Source organism: Eschrichtius robustus, chromosome 6 (genome assembly GCF_028021215.1).
Source record: "Eschrichtius robustus isolate mEscRob2 chromosome 6, mEscRob2.pri, whole genome shotgun sequence".
Classification (NCBI taxonomy): Eukaryota; Metazoa; Chordata; class Mammalia; order Artiodactyla; family Eschrichtiidae; genus Eschrichtius; species Eschrichtius robustus.
Window position 1 is genome coordinate 86320324 of NC_090829.1, and position 25314 is coordinate 86345637.

Here is a 25314-nt window from a genome sequence, read left to right on the forward strand (position 1 = left end):
CACAGAATAAAAAGCGGGAAAATGCCTACCTGGCTTGCAGTGAGCGGTTAGATAGCAGGAAACTCTTGTCAGCACCCTCAGAATGGTTCACTGGCACAAACCCAACAGCAAGCTATATAATTCGCAGGGAGACTTCAAAGAATCTGTTTCTAAGGGTTGCTCTAGTTCAGGCCCTTTTAGGTCCTGTATTCTTTGTGCTTTGACTCTGGGTTTGTTCCGCCAAACAATTTCTTAACATCACATTTGGGCCACATTATTTTTTATTTTTATTTTTTTTTGTGGGTCAGAAATTTATTTATTTATTTATTTTTAAACATCTTTATTGGAGTATAATTGCTTTACAATGGTGTGTTAGTTTCTGCTTTAATAACAAAGTGAATCAGTTATACATATACATACGTCCCCATATCTCCTCCCTCTTGCATCTCCCTCCCTCCCACCCTCCCTGTCCCACCCCTCTAGGTGGTCACAAAGCACCAAGCTGATCTCCCTGTGCTATGCGTGGGCCACATTATTTAATAGGAGACTTTCTGAGAGAAACAGAGCAGGCTCTCTTACCAAAACACAAGTTCAGGTGCAGCACTGTTCATGCCTCTTTCCCACTCATTTCATTGCCAGGTCTCTTTATTTTGTCAAAAACACTTATTTTTATATAGAAACTTTCTACTTCCATCCTATCCTACTTTCTCTTTGATCTTGCAGTGAAATCTCTTGGGGAGATTCAGCAATCCACATGTCAGTGCTAATTAGCAGAAACAGCAAGGGATTAAGTATGAAATTCTTATACTGTTTGGAAAGTGGCCTTCTTAATTCTCACCCTATTCTGAAATACATTTTATGTTTTCTTCAGATAAAAAAATCTATGTTCTTTCCTGCTTGTAAAAGTTGAAGAAAACAAAGAAAAATGCGTTGACACTAACTAAATCTTAATTCTAGCGGGGGAAGGTTTTGATTTGCTTGTTTACGTATCTCTGTTAGAGGATAAGATAATAATGACCCAAAGGAGGCATTGTTGATGTTATGCTTGTGGCATAGTGCCTTCCAAGAGGCTGCCCCGAACTAAACTGAGGGAATGTGGGAATCCATGGAAGAGAAGCCTGCATTTTTTTTTTTTCTTTCTTTCAAGGTGTTGAAAACTGTAGTTAAGAACCTCATTTATACAGCATGATTCCTTCCCCCAAATCTTAGTTTTAGCAGGACTGCCTACATAGCACTGAAACACAACCATTTCTGATCATAGCAGTTGCTGCTATCGTCTCAGCAATGTTGTCTTATGTTTGGGGAAGGAAATGAAGGAAAAACCTCTTTGCAAATAAAACTGCAGAGTAAGAGAAGTGTTGGGCACACACACGAAGAATATTGGGATTCTTGTAACTCTCCCGTCTAAACGTATTGCCAAGGACATTGTGTGCTGTGCATTTTAGGAGGGCTTTGAAGCATTATTATATATAACTTCATACAGCCACTCTATGGAAAATTTCCAAATAAAATTTTGTTGGTGTTGGTAAGGAGGTTGTTTAGTTTGTTATTGTACTCTTCCTTACTCTCACCCTGTGAGTAACCCGGGTGTCCCATTCTCACAGAAGGGACAGTGAGAGCCAGTTTACCAAAACATTGCAAGAGTGTTTTGCTTTTCAAAATACCATTTTGATCCCAGAGGTTCTAATTCAAAAGTATCTGATTTTCTTTTTTTGTCTTTTGAAAAAAGTACTGATTAAATTCTGCTTTTAAAAAGTTAAGAAAAGAGCCTTTGGCATAAATGAAGCCCATTCTCTAAAATTATGCAGAGTAGAGTATCTTTTCCCCTAAACACTAGAAATTTCAGGTGAATATTTATAAGGATCTTAAGAACCATATGGGTGAGGAACAAATGACATCACATCATCGTCTTACTGTCAGAGGCCCCTAGAGGTGAATCCAGCATTTGTCTAATATATTCTGAAGTCAGCTGTACTTTTGGCATAGTGTATGTTTGTGGGGCATGCTGGGAGTGGGGAGAATGGGCAGGGAGTGGAGATTGTAGAGGGAGGAAGAAGGTCTAGAAGGGAAAGAAAGATGAAAGAGAAGCTGATGAGCAGTAGTCCTGCCTTCCTTAAAGACATGAGGTCATGAAAATTGGTTCAGGCTTTGTTGGGAAAGGAGCCCTATCCTAGTCAGGTTATAGGCTGTATTGTGGTCATTCTTCTTTAAAAGATCCCAGAGCATTTTTTTGGTTAAGAATTTAATATGATGAGACTAAGCAGTTGCTTTCTGAAATTCTGCTACTTCTGCAGTGAAACAGAATTAGATAAATACAGCAATATTATTGATTGAAACTTCTTAGCAGAATTAAGAAGAATTTACAAAATGTCCTTTTGTTAATAATACATATCAATGCATTTATGGGTGAAATGATACAATGTCTGATGTCTGGAATTTATTTTTAAACACTCCAGGAAAGAAAAGTGAGTGGAAGAGAAATGAAACAAAATCAGCATAATGCTGGTAATTTTTGAAGCTGAGTGAGGGATTTATTCTTCTATTCTACTTTTGGGTATGTTTATGAAATTTCTGTAATAGAGTGAGGGGTTTTTTTTGAGTTTAAAAAATGAAGGGGAAAAAATTAAATAAAGAAGTAAAATGAGCATCACAGCTTCCAGTATATAACAAAAGTAGCTTTTTGTCTGTAGCCAGCGTTACCATTTCACATTGCAGTGGTTGTCAGAGTTTAGGCTTTTCCATGGAACCCAACAGCAAGTCCAGGTCTTAGCACAGTGTGCTGAAAACTGAATGTACTTTCCCTAAGGTATTTATGTATAATAGTTATAGGAGTGTATATGGTTGGTGGTAGGGGACACAGTGATTTCCTCTCTTTTCTTTGGGGCAAAATTATGAAAATCAGGGATAGGATGGGATATAGGGGACTGCTTTTCAGTGCTGCTTCTTCCCAGGGGCTTCATTTTGTCATAAACAAGATCCTCCTCTCCACCCATCAAATACTTCTTAGCATCTGTGGGGTCTTCTGCCTAGCTATAGTGGTCCTCAAAAAGGAAAAAAGGAGTGGAGGACCGCTTTCTTGGGTAGTATTAGAGCATCTCTCTCTTCCTTTGGGTCTGGGACCAGCCAGGAGTCAGCTGGGTCCTTTATCTCTAACCTTTGGTCCTTGTCCGGCTCCCCTTGACCACCAGTTGCACCACAGTTAGTTCCATTCAGCAAAAATAAATTGTAAACCTGTTGACATTTTTGTCCTCTTTACAATTCATTGTTTATTTTTCCATGACTGAGAATTTTGATGCAATTATCACTGAGCTTTGTGACAAAAGGGAAATAGCTGAGGAATTTTGATGAGTTACCCACTCCATTAATCAGAACAAGCATCTCTAGTGACAGGGTTAGAATTACAATGAAGATTAGATAGCAAATTGCTGTTCCACCTAACGTCAATCATTCCCAGTGACAGCAGTGTGATTACACTTCAGGGAAGAGCTTTTCTTGCCAACAAAACGAGGGTAACTCCAGTGCAGGTAATAAATTTAGCAGGGTGAGCTGTCATTTCTTCTCTTGAGTGGAATCCTTAATGACCAAATGATGTCTCGTGGAAGATTTTGATTTTGAAAGGAGAAAAGCATTTCACTTAAAAACTTTCTAAATTTCACTTTGTAGTATTTTATCTTAAAAATTATTGTAGATATGTACTTAGGAGCAGTTCTTCCTACAGTGATTTTCAGTATTTTACTTACCTGTAACAAGCCTTAATTATGACCACAACTATAATAAAGAGATGGTAGAAATTAGTAAAAGAATGCATGACTATATTTGAGAATCTATCAGAAATAAAAACATGGTGCAGAAATAAGTGAACTAGGTAAGAAACGGAGGGAGGTCAGACGAGTTGTCCATCTAGTTCAAACATCAAGTTCTCTGGCTTAAGCAGAAGGTGTTCCTCTTCTGACCAGCTGTGGTTTTAAATAATAGTTCTTGTTTCAAAGAGCAAAGGGATAGAGCACTGCTGTAGTGCGAGTGTAGACCTGAAGAGGAAAAGCAGGCCTGAGCGCTGCAGGGACGCCACTTGGGGGAGGGTAATAGGAAACGTGAATAGATGGTGACTGTGAACTATGCCACTTCTTGTCCCTTCTAAGTAGGAGTGGAGTGCTAGCATCTTCTCCCAGAGAAGACAGGACCGAGAATGTTTTCCTTTCCCAAGTATTTTCCTCCAAGCACATTTATGGAACTCCTGTTTGCCTAAATAATGTTTGCTGTGAATCAAGAATAACTGAGTGGCTATTCTTGATTCATACTTTTATTTTTTTAATTTAATTTAAATGGGATTGCTCTTTTGAGTAGGCAGGAAAAAAAAAACCAATGGCAAGTTGATTTCAAGAAAGCAGTTACTGTATGAGTGTGTCACTTTGCTGCTATTAACTTCTGTGTAGTGAAACTGAATTATAGACCTTCAAAACCGATCATTTTGCTCTCACAGTCTACACTTAAGTATTTTTAAAGAAATATATTGACTATGGCATTTACAGACTCAAATTTTCCCCCTCTTAAATTCAGATATTTTCCAGCAGTGCTTTTCTACTGTAGTAAGTTGTATATCAAGTTCTTTCTCTTTCAGAAAAAAGCAAGTAATTTGTTCTTCCTCTTCAAAAGAGACTTTTTGCCTAGTAGATTAGGGTCATCAGGCTGCCTGAACGTTTCGGATTTAGCCTTAGGTATACCACTAACTCTTTGCTTTGTGAATGTAGTCATTATCTGTTCTCTATTTGAAGTTTGGCTTGGTAAGGTAAATCATTATCATATCTGCAGCCTCTCTATTTTGTAATGATGGTCTATGAGTCAATAAAATAGTACATGTGAAATGCTTTGGACTAGAGAAAAAATATGTGGAAATCCAAGAAGGACACTGTTAATAGCGCTACTATTGTCAAGGTGGATTATGTTTGTACTATTTCATCATTAGAAATATTCCAGGAGTTAAAATTAGAGATAACTACCCATACATAGACTATTTCATCAAGTCTTTTAAGAAGAATCTCTTAAATGAATCTGGTAAATAGATATATTTTCTTTTGACTATGGTGCACAAGTTAACACTGTTTTCTTTTTTTCCATGCTGTATTTTGCGGGATAGATAAGCAAATAATAATGCAAAAAGCATACCCTCTCCACCAGGCAGCTGTGTGTCTTTTCCTTGTTATGACTGAAGGCATATCTTATATTCAGCAAATTTCCCTTCATCCATTCCTCCCTTCCTCCCTGTTCTCCTGCTCTCTCCCTCCTTCCCTCCTTTCCTTCCACAGAATCTAAGGCGAAGGTCTAGGAAACGTGCCCTCATTTGACATAATGGAAAGGGAACAAGGGCTTTTTAAAGACTGCCATGGTTTCTCCTAATGGAAAATTATAGTAAAGAAGATTTTGTAGTTTGTCTAAATGGGAATATAATTGGTTTCTTTTGTAGAAAATATTTCAGGCCAAATGGGCTATTTCTAAGAAGTCTAGCCTGTGCTCTCTCATGTTATTGGTCTTTTAATTTATATACTCTCTCACCCTGTAACCTCTCAAAAATAGAGATTATATCTTAAACAACTTTGTTCAGAATTCCCAAATTCAAACACAGCTTACCTAATGTTGAAATAGTTAAAGACAAGTATTTTTAAAGAGAAAGAAGCAATAAATAGGGCTGACCCTGATATGGTTACCAAGTTCTCGAAGCTGGTCAGCAGGCATCTCCTGTACCTCCCAGAGTCACTTCCTATGAGGTTACTTTCTGTTTTAGTGCTCTTCACACGTGGTACACTCTCAGATCTGCCAGTCCCTCCTTCTGGAGGCTCACAGTCTTGTGGAAACTGGTAAACAGGTGATTATAACACAGTATGATGACCATTTTGACTGAAGAAAGCATAGGTTACTCTGGGAACACAGTGGCAGGGCACTTATACGTGGGGAGAGTGATTGGTATTAGGAGGGCTTCCTGAGAGAGGTGACTCTTGAAATAGGCAGAGAGAGGGCAGAAAAGGACAGAGAAATTACTATGACCATAGATAGAAAAGCACGGAACAGTGTGGCTAGTATAAGGCCAAGAGCTGAAAGTAATTTGATATAGTAGGTGCATAAAGTTTGCTGTGAAGGTAGAAGATGTAGGCAAGGCCTAGATCGCAGAGATTTTCTTAGCCTAGGACCGTAAGTACTTCTCTGGGGACATGCTTAGGGTCAGTAGACCTTGTCTGATTTGTTGTCAGATACATATAGTGGAAGAACGCAAGCAGCCCGCGTATCTAGCTTCTCTAGGAGTGTTCACCAAAGCCCTGACGTGGTCAGTGGTAGCCCAGCTGAAGCTGTTTTTAGTCATCTTGTTCCCAGGGACCAGAGACCCCATTCCATCCTATGGGATCTCCCATGTTCATTTGTGCAGGACATCAGTGGTGATAATGGTTAATGGTATTTTAAACTCCAAGACAGCCTGGCAGGGGAGATCTGTTGGAAGCAGGCCTTTCAACCCTCTCTAACAAGCCCCTTAACTTAGATCTTAGTTGTGACAGTTACTCCAGCTCTGCATAGGACTGGTGCCTTACAATGAGAATTAAATGTTTTAGTTTGCCATGAGGCTGATAGTGCCTTTGTTGCATGACTTGAATATTTCTTGTCATTTGAGCATAAAGCAATTGTCTGTTCCCCTTCTATCAAGACAACAGTTCCTAGATTTGTCAGAAAAAGTGTGAGGGGGATATCTGAGGAGAGGGTTCTCACTAGTAGATATTAGAAACCCTAGTGCTGATTTTCCAATGTTTCCATTGCAGTGTCAAAAACGGTATTTCTCTGCCTGGCACAAGCTGATTCTTGATCATAGGATTAAGCTGGGGAAAGCTGGGACCCTGTCTGACTGGAAGTTGCAACTGAAGGTCCTGCGGGCCTGGAGAGACTACACAAGATCCCAGAAGTTGGGGCGGGAGACTCAAGCCATGGAAAATGACCTTAGGGAAGAAAACAGGTACTATTACTTATGCCATGAAAATCCTTCTAGTATGTTTATGTAGGACATCTTTCCTCCTGAAGAATCCAGAAATAAGCTCTAAAAATGCTGTTCACTGGAATCATCTCATCTACTTATAATATATGATAATCACTGTTTTTCTCTGTTACATCCCAAACTAGAAAATTGTAATGGAAAATTATAAGCGAAAAACAATTTTTGATTAAAATATACCAATGTACATGCTTTCCTTTTTTAAAGGAAGCAAGTATTATGCTTTTTCCCTTATTCTTTGATGTAGTATCATTGCACCCTGGACCATCTTACAATTTAGGAGACAGAATTTGGCTTATGCGGTAGTAATTCTCATTGAGAGAAATCACTGTCTGCACGTGGAATGTTAATTAGGGAGACAGGGAACATTCATCTGGGAAGGCAGACCTGGCAAGGGTGATTCCTCCCTTCCCCCACACCTTCTTTAGAGGTTTTTGACACCTTTATATCAGCTCCCTCTTAGACTTGTGAATGACACAGAATTTGCCTTCAAATATAACTTTCTTTGTTCCATCATCTTAAAATCAAATACATTTTCTTCTTTTCATTTCCAAGGTCAACTTTGCATTCTTGAACCGAAATCATAGATGTAGAAGGAGCCATTTGTTTATTGGTTGGGGGAGCTGGAGGGAGCAGTTCATGGTCTTACGTTTAATCACTTTTCTACCAGCAACTCTGTTATTCCTTCTGGGTGAACAATTGGATGAATGGTATATGAAAGCATCGTCATGTAGAAGGGAATGGCGCCCCCTGGAGTTGTGCATCCCTGTGACAGCATCAGGCCCTGGGGAGAATACTTAGGAGCCTGACACATGGCCCCTTGTCCTCAAAGAACTCAGTTTTGTGGGGAAAACGAGATCTAGAAACAGTACAGGTATGGATTACCATTATAAACTTTGTAATGCATCTCCTTCTGCTGCTGAGAACTTAGTAGAGGGAAGTAAGTGGGGAGGCTCCTACAGAGTGTCCGGAAAGGCTTTATCAGGAAGATGGGTCTTGCTGGGCTCTGAACAGTAAGTAGGATGTTCCTAGGTAGAAAAAGGGAGATGAAGTAATGGCATTACGTGTGGCTGGCAATCATCAAGCATGTGGTTGTCAAGTTCATCAACTTGTGGAAGGCCTTAAATGCTAAGGCAAGGAGTTTAGGCGTTCTTAGGTAAATAAAGGTGAATTCCTGAAGGTTTTTAAGCAGGAGGGTGACCTAGACAATTTTCCTTTCCTACAGTATGCTGGGGGAAATCTTCAGTGTGGGGGAAAAAAAAGCTCTTTCACAATTTATGTCTAAATTTTCAGGACCTAGTGATTGATCTAAGGAATTGGGATGATAACTTACTCAAAGCTGGATTTGTTGGATAAAGAAGAGAAATTGGAGGTGTTGGAAAGGGGAAGCATCATGAGTGAGGGCAGAGAGGGAGTGGCAACTAAGATGTTAAAGGTAAAAGTGGTCTGTGAAATTTACATGCCAGAAGAAACTTGTAGAAGAAAAATCTGAAGAACTTGAGATTCCATTCCAATTAAACTATTTAAATATAAAAGCACTAAATGGGGATTTCATAATAGCATTATGTGCCAATTTTTTTTAAAGATCCTCTTAGAACTTCTTGTCTCATATCTGTGAATTATTTTCAAGTGTCTATTTTTAAATGTTCAGAATGGGTGCTACATTTTTTTAACTGTCAGAGTTAGAAAATATTTAACTTATAATAATTTTTTTTACTATAAAACTTTAGAGCAAAAAATTCTTAGAGTAGGAAAGCACCTCAAGGAGCATCTGATCCAGCCCCTCATTTTACAGATGATAAAAGTAAGGCACAAAAAGGATAAACAACTGTCTCAAGTCATAAAGTTACGAGTAGCCAGTCCAGGACTAGAGCCTGGTCCTTTCGATGCTGAGTCAAATGCTTTTTCCTATAACATGCTGCTCCTAGTTAAATAGCACCTAGGTGATGGCTCCCTAAGACAGTCATGTTTTTCAGTTATATTGCAGTTGACTTCAGATGATTGTAGATGTAAAACAAGAGCAATAATTAACAAATAACAAGTCATGCTAGAAACATATAAGAAAGGACCTGTTAGATACAAACTGTCCTTCATGCTGCTTTCCCACAGATCCCAGGCTCTCTGCATGTTGTTCTTTGTTCTAGAGATTGTTTTAGGAAATTGTTAGGTGATTTTGTTCAAAGAAGGTTGGGATAATAGAGGTGGAGAAAAAAGCTCAAAGGTAGCTACTATCAATACAAGCAGAAACCAAGAAATGTCAGTGGGATTGGGGGTTTCAGGAGAGCCAGGACCCTCTTTACCGTGCTCATCAGAGTCTCTCCCAGTTCCTCTGTGGACACCAAATACATAATTGTTGAATAATAGGTGAGTTAGTGGATGAATGAAGAGCTCAGTTGCTTCCTGTCCTGCAATTTAACTCCATAACATTTTCAAGCACTTTTTTCTAAATAGTGAGATTGAGGGATAGAGCGCATTCATTGTAAATGGGTTACTCATTGTAGCAACTAAACTCTTACCAGATTGACAAGGCATAGGTGGTTCTTTGGCCCATCCACCTGGACATGGAAATCATTTGCTGTGTCTGTTTCTCAGATGTCAGCTGTGTCCTTAGCCTCCAGCTCTTGAATCCACATTTGTTTTTGCCACTTGGGCTTTCCTCTTACTGGCCATGCAGGGCCCAGCTTTTTGGGCTTCTTTCTTTGCCTTCTTTCCTTTTTGTTCTTCCCACTTTCTCTCTGGAGCAACAACAGATCCCTCTCTTTTTCTCATTCATGATTTAGCCACCATATTTTCTTTTTTATAAATTTATTTATTTATTTATTTTTGGCTGCGTTGAGTCTTTGTTGCTGCGCACGGGCTCTCTCTAGTTGCGGTGAGCAGGGGCTACTCTTCATTGCAGTGTGCAGGCTTCTCATTGCAGTGGCTTCTCTTGTTGCAGAGCACCGGCTCTAGGCACGTGGGCTTCAGTAGTTGTGGCTCACGGGCTCTAGAGCGCAGGCTCAGTAGTTGTGGCGCACGGGCTTCGTTGCTCCGCGGCATGTGGGATCTTCCCAGACCAGGGCTTGAACCCGTGTCCCCTGCATTAGCAGGCGGATTCTTAACCACTGCGCCATCAGGGAAGTCCAGCCACCGTATTTTCTTACTGAACCTGTGCTCAGAGTCTCACTCCACTCCAAGGTCATCCATGTATTTCTTCTAAAAAATGTACCTTGCTTTCCCTAATAGGAATTTTTGTCCATCTCTTTTCTTTTAAAAGTAGTTATGGTAATGGTGTTATAAAATTTCAATACAATATTGTAATACAATTGCAACATTAACAAATATTCCCAAACTCTAACTAAGGATTCAGTCACTCAGGCAATACAACAAAATTCTGGTACACACGCTAAGTTAGACCCTTGGACATGGTGGTATGGGAATTTGAACTGTATTTTTTAATTCTTTAGCATATTCACTTTTGAAAGTTGGCTCCAGATCTTTCATTCCTCCTCTCTCCCTTCTTCTCTCAATTTACAGCCAGCCCTAGACAAATTGGGAAGAAGCAGGGCTTGTTTCAACATCCTCTACCCCCCCTTCCTGAGCCTTGGTACTCAGTACCAAATACTTTGGGCCTGTCCTGGAACAGGCTTTTATCTCTTCCCTGTGTCCCTCTATCCCCTCATGCTCTGTCTCTGTACTCCTCAACTGATGTTATCCCTCCCAGAAAACTTATACTTTAATAGGCATTGTCTGGAAACAGTGCCCAAAATGTAAGTGATGTGGATTTGAGGGTACAGTGGCAGGCCAGTAGAAAAACGGGCCCTATGACATCCCTCAAACCGTGGCATTCATTCATTCACTCATTCATTTATTCTGTTTGATAGCATATATTGAGTGAGTCAGCTTTACTGATGCTTACTGTGTACTAGACTTTTTTTTTTGGCTGTGCCATGAGGCATGCGGGATCTTAGTTCCCCGACCAGGGATTGAACCCGGGCCCCCTGCATTGGGAGTGTGGAGTCTTAACCACTGGACTGCCAGGGAAGTCCCTAGACTCTTTCTTAAGGTCCAGCAGGGGTACTCCTGCCTTCTAGGAGTTTTCAATCTAAGTGAAGAAGTTAAAGATTTACCCAGATACTAAAAATAATTGCAACAGAAGGCACAATAATATAAAAACTTAGGAGTGACATAGACTTGGCTATCATGCATTACAATCCCCCAAGCAGCTTTTTAAAAATAGAAACTCTTTGGTCCCGTCTTCTGAGAGAGACAGATCGTGGCTAAGTAGAAGACAGCACTTTTCAGTTTAGGGGAAAACTGGTAAACCAGTACATATGCAGCTTGTGTGGGAACAGGCTGGGGTGAACCCGCCAGGCTAGCCTAGGGGTGGGGAGACTGAATTGAAAAGAAACTGTCGGATATTCCCCATTCCCAGCACTGCTGATTTCAGCGTGCTTTAGGGCAGTCATTTACGGAGCACCTCTGTTAGTCATGGTCCATTGCCCTTCCCTCCGTGCCCACCTGGGTATCCAGTTGAGAGGCTAGAAATTGCATGGCATCTGAAGCTGATAAAGCTCCTGGTATCTGCCAGAGAGGCAGGAGGACCAGACTTGCATTGACTGGCTCACTTTAAAACCCTTTAAAAACAGAACTGTGTTATCTTCCGCATTTTCCCTGGGGGGCTCCCTGGTGCATTTCTGAATGCATTAGCGTATGCATTCCTATTCCTGCTGAACCCCCCGTCCCAAATGCAGCTGTTTGCATCATTGCTATTTTTATGTTCTGTTCAGATTTCAGCACTCAATTCAGATCAGTAGTATGTGGTTATTTATTTGTCACTTCTCATTTCCCTTTAAAAAATTCAAGACACTTTTTAGATATCTAGTAGTCTTGTCTGAAGATAGTGTTATTACCTTACATGTGAATTTGTTCTATATTTTCAGGTTCTTTTTAAAATTTAATTACATCTTTAAAAACAAAATCCTGTAGGATAGGCAGTATAGGGCTTGTTGTTGTTGTCGTTAGAGTGACACCATCTTTGAGGAGGAATTTAGATACTTTCAGCTGCTTGCCCAGTGTCCTATACCTAGTTGGTGTTCTTCTGACTACTGTGTTTTAGAATGTGCGTCAATAACTAAGTATCATTTGAGGTATTGATTCTAAGCATCCTGGTTCATATTTAAATTCCTATTTAAGCCTATATATCTTATATTCTTAGTTCTTTAGAGACAGTCTTTCTCTGCATGCAGTTGTATAATTATAATGATCAGTTTATAGACCCTTGCCAGAAATTCCCTGATTTCAGCTTGGAAACATATTGTGATAGGATGTTTTCCATAAAGAAACTCTGTCCTTCATTTTATGATTATCTGGGAACTGTGGAACCATTTCTTTGGGTTAGCATGCCCAGGTAAATCACATCTGACTAAGCTTTTAAGAAATTTAAGTGATTTTTCACTTTCAGAAATATTTGTGTTTTTAGTGTCATCATTTAAAAAGTATAGAAATGGGACTTCCCTGGTGGCGCAGTGGTTGGGAGTCCGCCTGCCAGTGCAGGGGACGCGGGTTCGAGCCCTGACCCGGGAAGATCCCACATGTCACAGAGCAGCTAAGCCCGTGCGCCACAACTACCGAGCCTGCGTGCTGCAACTACTGAAGCCCACCTGCCTAGAACCTGAGTGCCACAACTACTGAAGCCTGCGTGCCTAGAGCCCGTGCTCCGCAACAGGAGAAGCCACCGCAATAAGAAGCCTGCGCACCGCAGTGAAGAGCAGCCCCCGCTCGCGGCAATTAGAGAAAGCCCACGTGCAGCAACGAAGACCCAACGCAGCCAAAAATAAATAAATAAAATACATAACTTTATAAGTGCATCCATTCTTTAAAAAAAAAGTATAGAAATGGACTTATCTGCAGTATTGTCACTCTGCTGAAGTGAACTGCAAGGGAGGAAGAGTAGAACCAGTCTCGTCTCTGGATCCCTAGCTTCTGTGTTCCTACCCTTCCCATGAACATAGATATCCGAAGTACATCTTCAAATCTCCTGCATGATCATGATAGAGAGGGCTCTAAACACAATAATTAACATGCATTTTTTAACCCACCTTTTTTTTTTTTACTGTTTACTCTTTTTGTTATATTTACAGAAATATTTTTCTCTTTGCCTTTTCATACTGTCCAAATAACCCTGTCCTTGACAGTCAGAACTCCAGTGTGGCTTTTGGCTGTTTATGCTGTAAAAACATGAAATTAACTCATCAGGTAAATTTCACACTCCTCCTTCCTAAGCAGATTGATGTAAATCAAATTTTACATTAATCAGACAGAGCAAAATATGTCTTCTAGTCTGTGGAAATACATGATTTCCACTTACTTGAGTAAAATGCCATCAGGTGTTTTGTTTGTTTCACTATTTAGACATTGATATTTTGGGAGCTTTGTTCTTACCTGCGTTGCTACCTGATTTATTATTCTTATTTCTTTTAAAATTTTTATTTCAAGGTTATTCAGTCTCAGATACTTTCTTTTTTTCCATCAAAGTAAAATATTATATATAGATGTTTATTACCACCTATATTGTATTTTTATTATAAAAACCATCAGTCAGTCGTATTTATTATCTATCATTGCATTAGAAAGAAGCAATTATATATAATGAAATATGCTCTTGGCAGAATTGCTGTTAGCATTTATCCTGAATTCTATTATTTCAGTCAACACTACTCTCACTAATTGGTTGTTTCACCCAACTTCTCCGACATAATGTTAAATTCTGTGACTCTAGAGTAGTATTTCAAACTAAGGGTTTTAACTCATTAATGGGTCCTAAAATCAGGCTCAAGATGAGGCATATTTTTTAAAAAATGGAAAAGTTTAGAAAAGAAACATTGGCGTACATCTCTGGTAGTAAGGGTGAATATCGTTTGGTGGAACCTTTGTTTCAATTATATATACTTTTGTTTCATGCACATGTACACACATCAACTTATTTTGAAGTCATAGTGTGACACTTTTTTCTTTAGGTGGCAGTCAAAAAAGGTTTAAAAGTCACTTAAGCATTTAAACTGTAGAAATGTTCTTCTGACTCATTGGTTTAAAATGTTACAATTTTTTTGATATGACCCCAAAAAGTCCATGAGGAGGGTTAAACATTATGTATGTTTTACAGAAATGGATATGCGAATAGTGTTGTAGAGACCTTATTCCAGTCATCTTTACAAGATAAAATCACTTAGGTATCTAAACAATCTTAGATCTTAAACCTCGAAACTGACCCCGGTTGCGACCTAAGTTCCAAGCTCTACAGCTCACTTCTTCAGAGACAATAATCATCCACTTATAGATTGATCTCAGAAATCTCTACACTTGAATTCTCAACTGGCTACCACAAACATGTCTCCTAATGGAGAGTCCCTTTGGGAGAGGAATGTAGCTGGCAGTTCCCAACTCCACTCAGTCACGTCCCCTAACATCATGAAGTTTCCAGGAATCAAAAGGAGCTCCTCCTTAGGAGGAGAGTGAACCAGACCCCCTACTAGACTGTGAGTGAGTTCTCTGAGAGCAAGTGCCTTGTGTATGCCCTTCACACGTTTCTAATGTTCAACAAGTGTCTTCACAAAGCAGTTCTTCATTCACTCAGTTTATGGCTTTGGTAAATGAGACCTTCTCTATAGAGATCCTTTCCCTGACCAAGCCCTTCTTTCACAAGATCCACCCTCATAATTTCATGTTGATTTTTGTAAGTCTTATACTTAATTATTGACAATTCACTTGTTAAGTGTCATTCCTTTCTCTTTCTCCCAAACCTCTTGTCTTCCTTAGATTTGCAAGTATAGCTGAATATCTCCCTCATGTATGCATATTTTTTAAAAGCAGTTATCTGAATACCTATTCTTTCTGCTCCTTCCCTCCAAAAGCTCTCAGAAACTATTTTATGGTAATCAAAAAATTTAATATGCCTTTGTGATGTGATAGAACAGAACAGTCACTCTTCTGAAGCAATGCCTTGAGGTGCCAATGACTTCTGTGAGCAGACCCTTTGCCTTGGGGAGCTTTATAAAATGATTCCTTTGAGCTTAAATAAAAGAATAAGCTGGAGCTAAAATGGAGCATTTCTGGGACTCCTTTGGACTTGTATTTCATTTATATTATCAACCAAGAAGCAGTAAATGGCTTCTTTTTTTTAATGGAAGTGCTTTGTTTCTTAGAAAACAACAACTGGCCACTGACTATAACCGGAAACAAGTCCTCCGACACCATTTTACAGAATGGCAGCATTGGCATCGTGCAGAGATCCAAAAGAGAGAGCTGGCTGTTACAAAGGAGGAAACTAGGAAGAAAATGAATGAGCTGCTGAAGGCAGCATCACTAGGGAAACTCAGTGCAAACGTGTCATCAAGCATCAGTCTACCTGAGGAGGCAACAGCCATGGAGGATACACCTAGAAATGGAGAGGTAAGTTGCTTTTCCTTTGCTTAGTCTTCCTGCTTTTGAGCTTTATACTTGTATAGCCTGGGGTATGTTAGCTGTTGTCAGGTTGCCTGGCCTGGGCTATCTAAAAGATGAGAGCTGCTACAGTGCACAAAGTTTACCTTTCAGTCAGTGTTGATTTTCTTGAACTGAATCTTCTTTTATAATCACATACAAACTGGTATAGTTGAAACTTGGTAGAGACGTAATATAGACAGGGAATTTAAAACAACTAAGCGAAAGATTCTTTCAGGAACAGATATATAAAGCATTGTTTACAACTCTTGAACACCTCTTATTTAATTGTCAGGCATTTCCTTTCTAAATGAGCTTGTGACTTATAAGAGGGGAATGTTTAAGTTTTTATTTTCCTAATAAGAAGAATCATATGTATTAATTGTAGCAATTTGGCAGGAGAAAATGACAGAGGAAAAAAAAAATAGGTGCTAATTCTATCATTTAGAGATAACCACCAGTAAATAACATGTTGAAGTATAGCCATCTTGTCTTTTCTCTATTCAGGCATATGCAGATTTTTCTCTTTAATGTTGTATTTAGCTTTTAAATTTTCTTCAGTCAAGTCATTGAGGGTATCTAATCTGTCATAATACAGGAAAAGGAAGGCCATGTATTTTTCTTCCTTTTTTTTAATTGAAATACAGTTGATTTCCAATATTGTGTTAGTTTCAGGTATACAGCACAAGTGATTCAGTTATATATATATTTTTTTTTTTCAGATTATTTTCCATTATAGGTTATTATAGGATATTGCATATAGTTCCCTGTGCTGTACAGTAAATCCTTGTTGCTTATCTGTTTTATATACAGTAATTTGTATCCATTAATCCCATACTCCTAATTTATCTCTCCCCCTTCCCTTTTCCCTTTGGTAACCATAAGTCTGTTTTCTATGTCTGTGACTCTATTTCAGTTTTGTATATACATTCATTTGTATTATTTTTTAGATTCCACACATAAGTGATATCACATAATATTTGTCTTTCTCTGTTTGATTTACTTCAGTTAGTATGATATTATCTAGGCCCATCCATGTTGCTGCAAATGGCAATATTTCATTCTTTTTTTATGGCTGAGTAATAGTCCACTGTATATATATACACCACATCTTCTTAAACCAGTCGTCTGTTGATAGGCACTTGGGTTGTTTCCATGTCTTGGCTATTGTAAATGGTACTGCTATGAACATTGAGGTGTATGTATCTTTTCAAATTAGAGTTTTAATTTTTTCTGGATGTATGCCCAGGAGTGGGATTGCTGGATCCATACGGTAGCTCTATTTTTATTTTTTTAAGGAATCTCTGTACTGCTTTCCATAGTGGATGCACCAATTTACATTCCCACTGACAGTGTACAAGGATTCCCTTTTCTTCACACCCTCTCCAGCATTTATTATTTGTGGACTTTTTGATGATAGCCACTCTGACCAGTGTGAGGTGATACCTCATTGTGGTTTTGATTTGCATTTCTCTAATAATTAGTGATGCTGAGCATCTTTTCATGTGCCTGTTGGCCATCTGTATGTCTTCTTTGGAAAAATGTCTATTTAGGTCTTCTGCCCATTTTGTTTATTGGGTTGTTTGCTTTTTTGATATTGAGGTGTATGCATTGTTGTATATTTTGGATCTTAACCCCTTGTCAGTTGCATTGTTTGCAAATATTTTCTCCCATTCAGTGGGTTGTCTTTTCATTTTGTGGATGGTTTCCTTTGCTGTGCAAAAGCTTTTAAGTTTGATTAGGTTTATTTTTGCTTTTATTTCTTTTGCTTTGGGAGCCTGATCTAAGATAATATTGCTATAATTTATGTCTAAGAATGTTTTGCCTGTGTCCTCTTCTAGGAGTTTTATGATGTCATGTCTTATATTTAGGTCTTTAAACCATTTTGAGTTTATTTTTATATATGGTGTGAAGGAGTGTTCTAATTTCACTGATTTACACGAGGTTGTTCAGCTTTCCCAACGCCACTTGCTGAAGAGACTTTTTTCTCCATTGTATATTCTTGCCTCTTTTGTCATAGATTAATTGACCGTAGGTGTGTGGGTTTATTTCTGGGCTCTCTATTCTGTTCCATTGATCTGTATGTCTGTTTTTGTGCCAATACCATGCTGTTTTGATTACTGTAGCTTTGTAGTATTGTCTGAAGTCCAGCTTTTTTTTTTTTCTTCAGGACTGCTTTGTCAATTCTGGGTCTTTTGAGATTCCATATAAATTTTAGGATTATTTGTTATAGTTCTGTGGAAAATGTCATGAGTATTTTGATAGGGGCTGCATTTAATCTGTAGATAGCTTTGGGTAGTATGGCCATTTTAATAATATGAATTCTTCCAATTGAAGAGCATGGGATATCTTTCCATTTCTTTGAATCACCTTCAGTTTCCTTTATCAGTGTTTTGTAGTTTTCAGTGTATAGGTCTTTCACTTCCTTGGTTAAGTTTATTCCTAGGTTTTTTGGGGTTTTTTTGGACACAAATTTTATTTTATTTATTTATTTATTTATTTATTTATTTATTTATTGAAGTATAGTTGATTTACAGTATTGTGCTAGTATGATGTAATTTTAAATGGGATTTTCTTTTTTGCTTTTTCTTTCTGATATTTCATTGTTAGTATTAACAAATGCAACAGATTTATGTATGTTAATCTTGTATCCTGCTACCTTACTGAATTCCTTTTTTTTTTTTTTTTTTTTGGCCTTACTGCATGGCATGCAGGATCTTAGTTCCCCGACCAGGGATCAAACCCATGCCCCCTGCAGTGGAAGCACAGAGTCTTAACTACTGGACCTCCAGGGAAGTCCCCTTACTGAATTCACTTGTTAGTTCTAATAGTTTTTGTGTGGAGTCTTTATGGTTCTCTGTATAGAGAATCATGTCATCTGCAAATAGTGACAGTTTTACCTCTTCTCTTCCAATTTGGATACCTTTTATTTCTCTTTCTTGTTGATTGCTGTGGCTTGGACTTCCAATGCTGTGTTGAATAGAAGTGGTGAGAGTGGGCATCCTTGTCTTGTTCCTGAATTTATTGGGAAGGCTTTCAGCTTTTCACCATTGAGTATTATATTGGCTATGGGTATATCATAAATGGCTTTTATTATGGTGAGATATGTTCCCTCTATACCCACTTTGATGAGAATATATTTTTCTACTTAATAATAACATAATCTGTTTTTGTAAAGTTATTTCTGCAATATAGTGAGAATTTTCTGTGTCACTAAATCTACTTCTGCAACAGTAATTCCCAACTGAGAGTATAACACAGAATCAGACCTACTAAATCAGAATTTGGTGTGGGGCACCATACTTTTTTTAAAGTTCCACAGGTGAACCTGATGAATAACTCCTGGTTAAGGACTGTCATTCTGTGCCATCTCTTTTAATGGCTGCATGAAATTCTATCATGAACCACGAGCTAGACTGTATACCTCCTTCTTTGTTGCTGGACATTTAAGTTGTTTCTGGTTTGCCACTATTATAAACAAAGCTTCAGTGAACAAGTAGCTAAGTCTTTGCACACATCCATAAGGCTTTACTTAGGATAAATACCTAAAAATAGGATGCATATTTTAAAGACTTTTACCAAATTGCCCTTCCAGGAAGGTTGTATCAAAGAAGTACCTGTTTTCCTGCCTGATAACATATTTGTCATTTTGGCCAAGTTGACAGGTAAAATATTTTTTGTGTTACTATTGCTTCAACATTTGCATTTTTTTATTACTAGTGGGGTTAAACATTTTTTTATATTCACCATTTACATATATATGTATCTGAAAATGGGTATAGAAAGATGAATAGTGATGCCTTTTATCCATTTTTATCCTTGAATATATATCTTTTTCTTGTTTATAGGAGCTCTTTATATTTTTAAGACTACTGATGCTTTTATTATTATATATTCTGCAGGTTTTTTTCATTGTTTTTAGTTGTCTTTTTGGTTTATTTATGGTGTTTGGTACTATACATAGTTAAGTTTTGTTTTGTTTTGTTTTTAATTATTTGTCTGTCATATTTGAATACAAATAATTTTCCTAGTTGTACATTTATTTTATTTTTTTAACATCTTTATTGGAGTATAATTGCTTTACAATGGTGTGTTAGTTTCTGCTTTATAACAAAGTGAATCACCTATACATATACATATAACCCCATAACTCCTCCCTCTTGCGTCTCCCTCCCACCCTCCCTCTCCCACCCCTCTAGGTGGTCACAAAGCACCGAGCTGATCTCCCTGTGCTATGCGGTTGCTTCCCACTAGCTATCTATTTTACATTTGGTAGTATATATAAGTCCATGCCACTCTCTCACTTTGTCCCAGCTTACCCTTCTCCCTCCCTGTGTCCTCAAGTCCATTCCCTACGTCTGCGTCTTTATTCCTGTCCTGCCCCTAGGTTCTTCAGAACCACTTTTTTTTTTTTTATTCCATATATATGTGTTAGCATATGGTATTTATTTTTCTCTTTCTGACTTACTTCACTCTGTATGGCAGTCTCTAGGTCCATCCACCTCATTACAAATAACTCAATTTTGTTTCTTTTTATGGCTGAGTAATATTCCATTGTATATATGTGCCACATCTTCTTTATCCATTCATCTGTCGATGGACACTTAGGTTGCTTCCATGTCCTGGCTATTGTAAATAGAGCTGCAATGAACATTGTAGTACATGACTCTTTTTGAATTATGGTTTTCTCAGGGTATATGCCCAGTAGTGAGATTGCTGCGTCATATGGTAGTTCTATTTTTAGTTTTTTAAGAAACCTCCATACTGTTCTCCATAGTGGCTGTATCAATTTACATTCCCACCAACAGTGCAAGAGGGTTCCCTTTTCTCCACACCCTCTCAAGCACTTATTGCTTATAGATTTTTTGATGATGGCCATTCTGACTGGTGTGAGGTAATACCTCATTGTAGTTTTGATTTGCATTTCTCTAATGATTACTGATGTTGAGCATCCTTTCATGTGTTTGTTGGCAATCTGTATATCTGCTTTGGAGAAATGTCTATTCAGGTCTTCTGCCTATTTTTGGATTGGGTTGTTTGTTTTTTTGATATTGAACTGCATGAGCTGCTTGTGAATTTTGGAGATTAATCCTTTATCAGTTGCTTCATTTGCAAATATTTTCACCCATTCTGAGGGTTGTCTTTTCACCTTGTTTATGGTTTCCTTTGCTGTGCAAAAGCTTTTAAGTTTCATTAGGTCCCATTTGTTTGTTTTTGTTTTTATTTCCCTTTCTCTAGGAGGTGGGTCAAAAAGGATCTTGCTGTGATTTATGTCATAGAGTGTTCTGCCTGTGTTTTCCTCTAAGAGTTTTATAGTGTCTGGCCTTCCATTTAGGTCTTTAATCCATTTTGAGTTTATTTTTGTGTATGGTGTTAGGGAGTGTTCTAATTTCATTCTTTTACATTGTACATTTATTTTAAATTCTGTGTTCTAAGTACAGAATTAATAATCTGTAGGGAAACCTATTTAACTCATTTTCTTTTTTCTTAAGTTTTATTTTATATTGGAGTATCATTTATTAACAATGTTGTGTTAGTTTCAGGTGTACAGCAAAGTGATTCAGTTATACTTATACATGTATTGATTCTTTTTCAAATTCTTTTCCCATTTAGGTTATTACAAAATATTGAGCAGAGTTCCCTGTGCTATGCAGTAGGTCCTTGTTGGTTATCTGTTTAAATATAGCAGTGTGTTCGTGTCAGTCTCAAACTCCCAATCTATCCTTCCCCCAACCCTTCCCCTGCCACCTTCTACGTAATGCCTTTAAGTATCAATACTTAACTCAAATGTGTGAAGTTAAATTGAGCACTTGGATGATTCCCAGCCTTGCTTTTTATTGTGATTATTGTTATTACTGCCAGCAAGTAGGCTGGTTTTAATTTAAGCTTAGTGTCTCAGCAAAGGGGGATCATGAGGATGCTTATTTGGTCCCTTCCCCTAGGCAATTTATGTACCTTTATGTCAGTTAGATAATCTTGTTTCCATTGAGACCGAAGAGAATCTTATCGGTTCCACCCAATAGCTCTGAGGAATCTTTTACCTCACAAAGTTCCACTGTTATCTTCAAATGGAAAAAGTCAGCCGAAAGTCTTTTGTTACCTGCATAAAACAGAAAAATTACTAAATGTATATATAATTTAGACTCAAGAGAAAAGTCTCCAGATCTCTGAAGTCAAGACAAAAGATTTTATCAAGAAAAGATAAAATTGTGAAAAATAGAGCAAATTAAAATAAAAGGCTATAATAGACTCTATAGGTTACTAGATAAATTCTGATCTTGTCCAGAGTATATAGTGTAACATGAACAAATGACAATATAAAATCTATAGTTAGATGCTCATTAATTGTACAGTCACAGGAATGCATATACCACAAACCCATATCTTATACATTGAAATTTGTTGAAATTATCAGTTAGCTAATAGGTGATTTTCTCTAATTGAGCCAGACTGTTCAGTCCTGTTCTATTAAGTACAATCTGTACCATTAAGATTTTCTTTCGTTCTCTTATTTTCACCTTAAAAAGTTACCATGATCCAAAAGAAATCTTGTTGCTGTACTCAAGGCTTTGACAGTCTTGCTGGGTTAATAATGTGTCATTACCACAAAGTTTAAAAGGGCCTAAAACACAAACCCTGCTTGACGCTAAATTGCTTAAGCAGGTGTTCTCATGAATAAATGTCCACTGACATTTCTGAAATAGAAGGCTATTTTTTAAAATATTTAACGTTTCAGAGTTTCCATATATCACATCTTTCACTTTGGCTGAGTCTATGGAAAATATTTCCATCATTATGAAAAATATCTTTGAGTTCCCAAATATGGTGCCCTGTTAGAGCTAGAAGCTTCTAAGATAATAAGATAGTTCACAGTATTTTTCTCCTTACACCACTGCAGGTGACAGAATCAAAAACTGATCAGAGATTAGACCATGGAATCAAACTATTCTAGAAGAAACATTTTAACTGTGACATTATTTTAGCCAGGATAAATTTTTCTGATTAAGAATTCTGCTTCTTTCCCATCTGTATAGAATTTGTAATTGAGTATGACACCTCAGTCTGTTAAATGAGATTTATGTGATAAAGCTTTGAAAACTATTAAGCCATATGCTAATACAAAATATTATTAGGTAGCATTATTCTTATATAATGCAGATATTTGCCCAGTGATTGTGGGCTTGCAAATATTCCCCATAAATAAATTGTTTGGGAATAGCTGGATTAAAGCTGTATGCTTTAATCTAGGCCTTGATCCTGAAATAGACAAATACCCTGTGATTAATTTACTGGTGGCAAGAGAGACATTGAAAGAGCTGTTATTAAAGAGCTATTGTTATTATTAAAGAGCTAGTATTGATTTGTAAAGTTATTCCTTTGTTTTCAAACATTCTTGAGAAACAGTATATACTTTTCTCAATATTCACAATATTCACAACTTTTCACAATATTTTCAGTTTCCTGCAAAATTCAGGGTCAATTCGTGCAGATTGAATTCCTGGAATATATATCTGGAGTAATCATGCCTAATTCACAAACGAACTATCCAAATTAGATATTTCTAAGAGCACATTTTTCTGATTACAGATATCCTGGCCATGGCAGTGGTTCGTGTGATTGTACCCACTCTCCCACCAGCTTCTGTGGTGAGCAGCAGGGCACATTCTAAGAGTGACTCACTGGGCTAAGGCTGGTGGCTTCTGAGATAGCCAGGCCAGGAGCACAGGGCAGCTCTGGCCGGGGTGCAGGGCAGTTGTGTCATTGAACAGAACAGTGCTGACCAGGTAGAGTTGGATCTCACCAGTACAGTCCTTTAAATAGCTGAGCTATCACACGTTCCTTCTCTCTCAGGTGGCTGCCGTCCCCCCTTTGTTGGAAAAGCCTCCCTCGGGGAGCAATGGTTATGTGCCCAGCCCCCACCTAGGAAGACCAACAAAGGACATCTTGCAGGTTCCCCTCCAGAATGTCCCTCTGGATACATCTGACACTAAACCGCACAAGGCCCTAGATGTTGAGCCCTCCCAACAGCCTGGCAACAAAGAGAAGCTCAGAACCAGCAGCCAGAAAGCAGAACCTATGTGCATGGGTCATTTCCATAACCGCCACATCTTCCAGCAACAGCTGATTGAAAAGCAGAAGAAGAAACTTCAGGAACAGCAGAAAACAATTCTGGAGCTGAGGGAAAGCCAGCGGCTGGCAGAGGCTCGGCGGGCAGCAGGGCATGCCAACACACAGAGCTGCCTGCTGTCAAACCCCGGAGAAGATGAACGAAAAAGAACCTGCCAGGTGCTTCCAAAGTATGTCCATTGTATCAGAACGCTCTTTGGACTCTTTATTTGGGGTTTTTCACTTTGTGATCGAAAGGCTCCTGAACTTTACCCAGCATCCAGACTCTACAATTACTCCTTTTCTTTTACTGTGCACTCGTGAAGCAGAGAAGCCCCGTGCATGGTGATTGGTATGTGACAGGTACCAAAACGTATTTAAGGCAAGTGGCTGCCTATAAGGATCCCGTTACATAGTTAGCATTTGTATGGTGGCTGCCTTTGTCTGAGGAGCTCTGTCACTGTACCAGTAAAAGAGAAAAATGCTTACTTGCTCTAACTCAATTTCTGGATTTCTGATTATGTTTAGGGCTGAGAACCAGGTCAGACAATATCAGGTCCAAATGGAGCAGCCCTTGGTTATGGCCAGTTACCTAGCTTAAGTCTGTAGTTGTTTGAGATAAAAGTAAACATCTTTGAGCCTAGAATTAGAGTCCAAATGTCTCAAAAGCTATTTAAGATGGTTTTAGACATGCTTGTGACATACTCAGTATGTGTGATAAATGGTAAGATAAGAAGTGGGTGATATGTATTGATTTGAAGCACTGGGATGGGAATCAGAGCGCCTGACTCACATTGTAGACTCAGGCCAATCACTCGACCTTTCCATGCCTCATTACACCAATTTATTGAAGGGGTATAGTAATACATAGTTATCTCAGAAAGTGAGGATTAATTAAAGTTTGTAAAAGGCGTTGAGTTCCTCAGGTGCAAGGGCTTTGAATGAAGCTGGTGATTGGTCTGAATTCTTTTCCTTTTTTTTTTTCCGCAGTTCGCCTGTTGCTTCCCCTGGTACTGAAGGTAGTAGAAGTGACTCTCGAAGTTCTCTGTCTGGACCCAGAAGGAATCCAAGGCAGCTGATGGCACCCCATCCCATACTGAAAGGCAGGGCTGTCTTGGTGGGGCCTTGGTTGTGGTTATCTATCCTCTTGGAGTAGGATGTGTTGGGACTGAATCCTGGCAACTCTTGGGTTTTGAGACTTGGCAGAACCTAGTCAAAGTCTAAGATGGGTAGACACATGAGAAGTGGATACACCAGAGAATGCCACGGCTTTTTTCCTACCCTTTTTGCCAAACTTTCTGGTCTTCCTAGCCAATACAAAAACAAAAAACAAACAAACAAAACATTGCTGAAAGGTTTAAGCATTTTTCTGTAATTTGAGATTTGGATTGTGATTTTAAAAATGGGACAATTACACAAATAAAAAATTCCGAGTAGCTGCCAAGAATAAACCCTGATAAAGATCACCTATCACTGTAATTTGTTAACATTAAAATATTGATCAGTTTACAGCAATCCACATCAAGTTATTATATCATTTTATAATGGGTTATGCCTTGATGATAGGCTTTTAGAATGAAATCCACAAACCAGACATTTAAAAAAAAATTTTCTTTTATTGGGGTATAGTTGTTTTACGATGTTGTATTAGTTTCTACTGTACAGTGGAGTGAAGTAGAGTTCCCTGTGCTATACAGCAGGTTCTTATTAGTTATCTATTTTATACATATTAGTGTATACAT

At 38.3% G+C, this 25314-nt stretch overlaps 1 protein-coding gene across 4 annotated transcripts in view; it reads left to right on the top strand.

Annotated features, from left to right (window-relative positions):
- CCDC191 (coiled-coil domain containing 191) overlaps window positions 1–25314 on the top strand; it is a 101851-nt gene that overhangs the window by 36621 nt on the left and 39916 nt on the right. For 3 of the 4 annotated variants that reach the window (XM_068546717.1, XM_068546719.1, XM_068546720.1), the window contains 6 exons: window positions 6780–6970; window positions 15190–15436; window positions 19062–19131; window positions 23054–23112; window positions 23318–23763; window positions 24563–24675. In XM_068546717.1, coding sequence (XP_068402818.1) covers window positions 6780–6970; window positions 15190–15436; window positions 19062–19131; window positions 23054–23112; window positions 23318–23763; window positions 24563–24675 — 1126 coding nt within the window. The remainder of the gene's footprint in view (window positions 1–6779; window positions 6971–15189; window positions 15437–19061; window positions 19132–23053; window positions 23113–23317; window positions 23764–24562; window positions 24676–25314) is intronic. The other variant, XM_068546718.1, reaches the window with a different exon arrangement.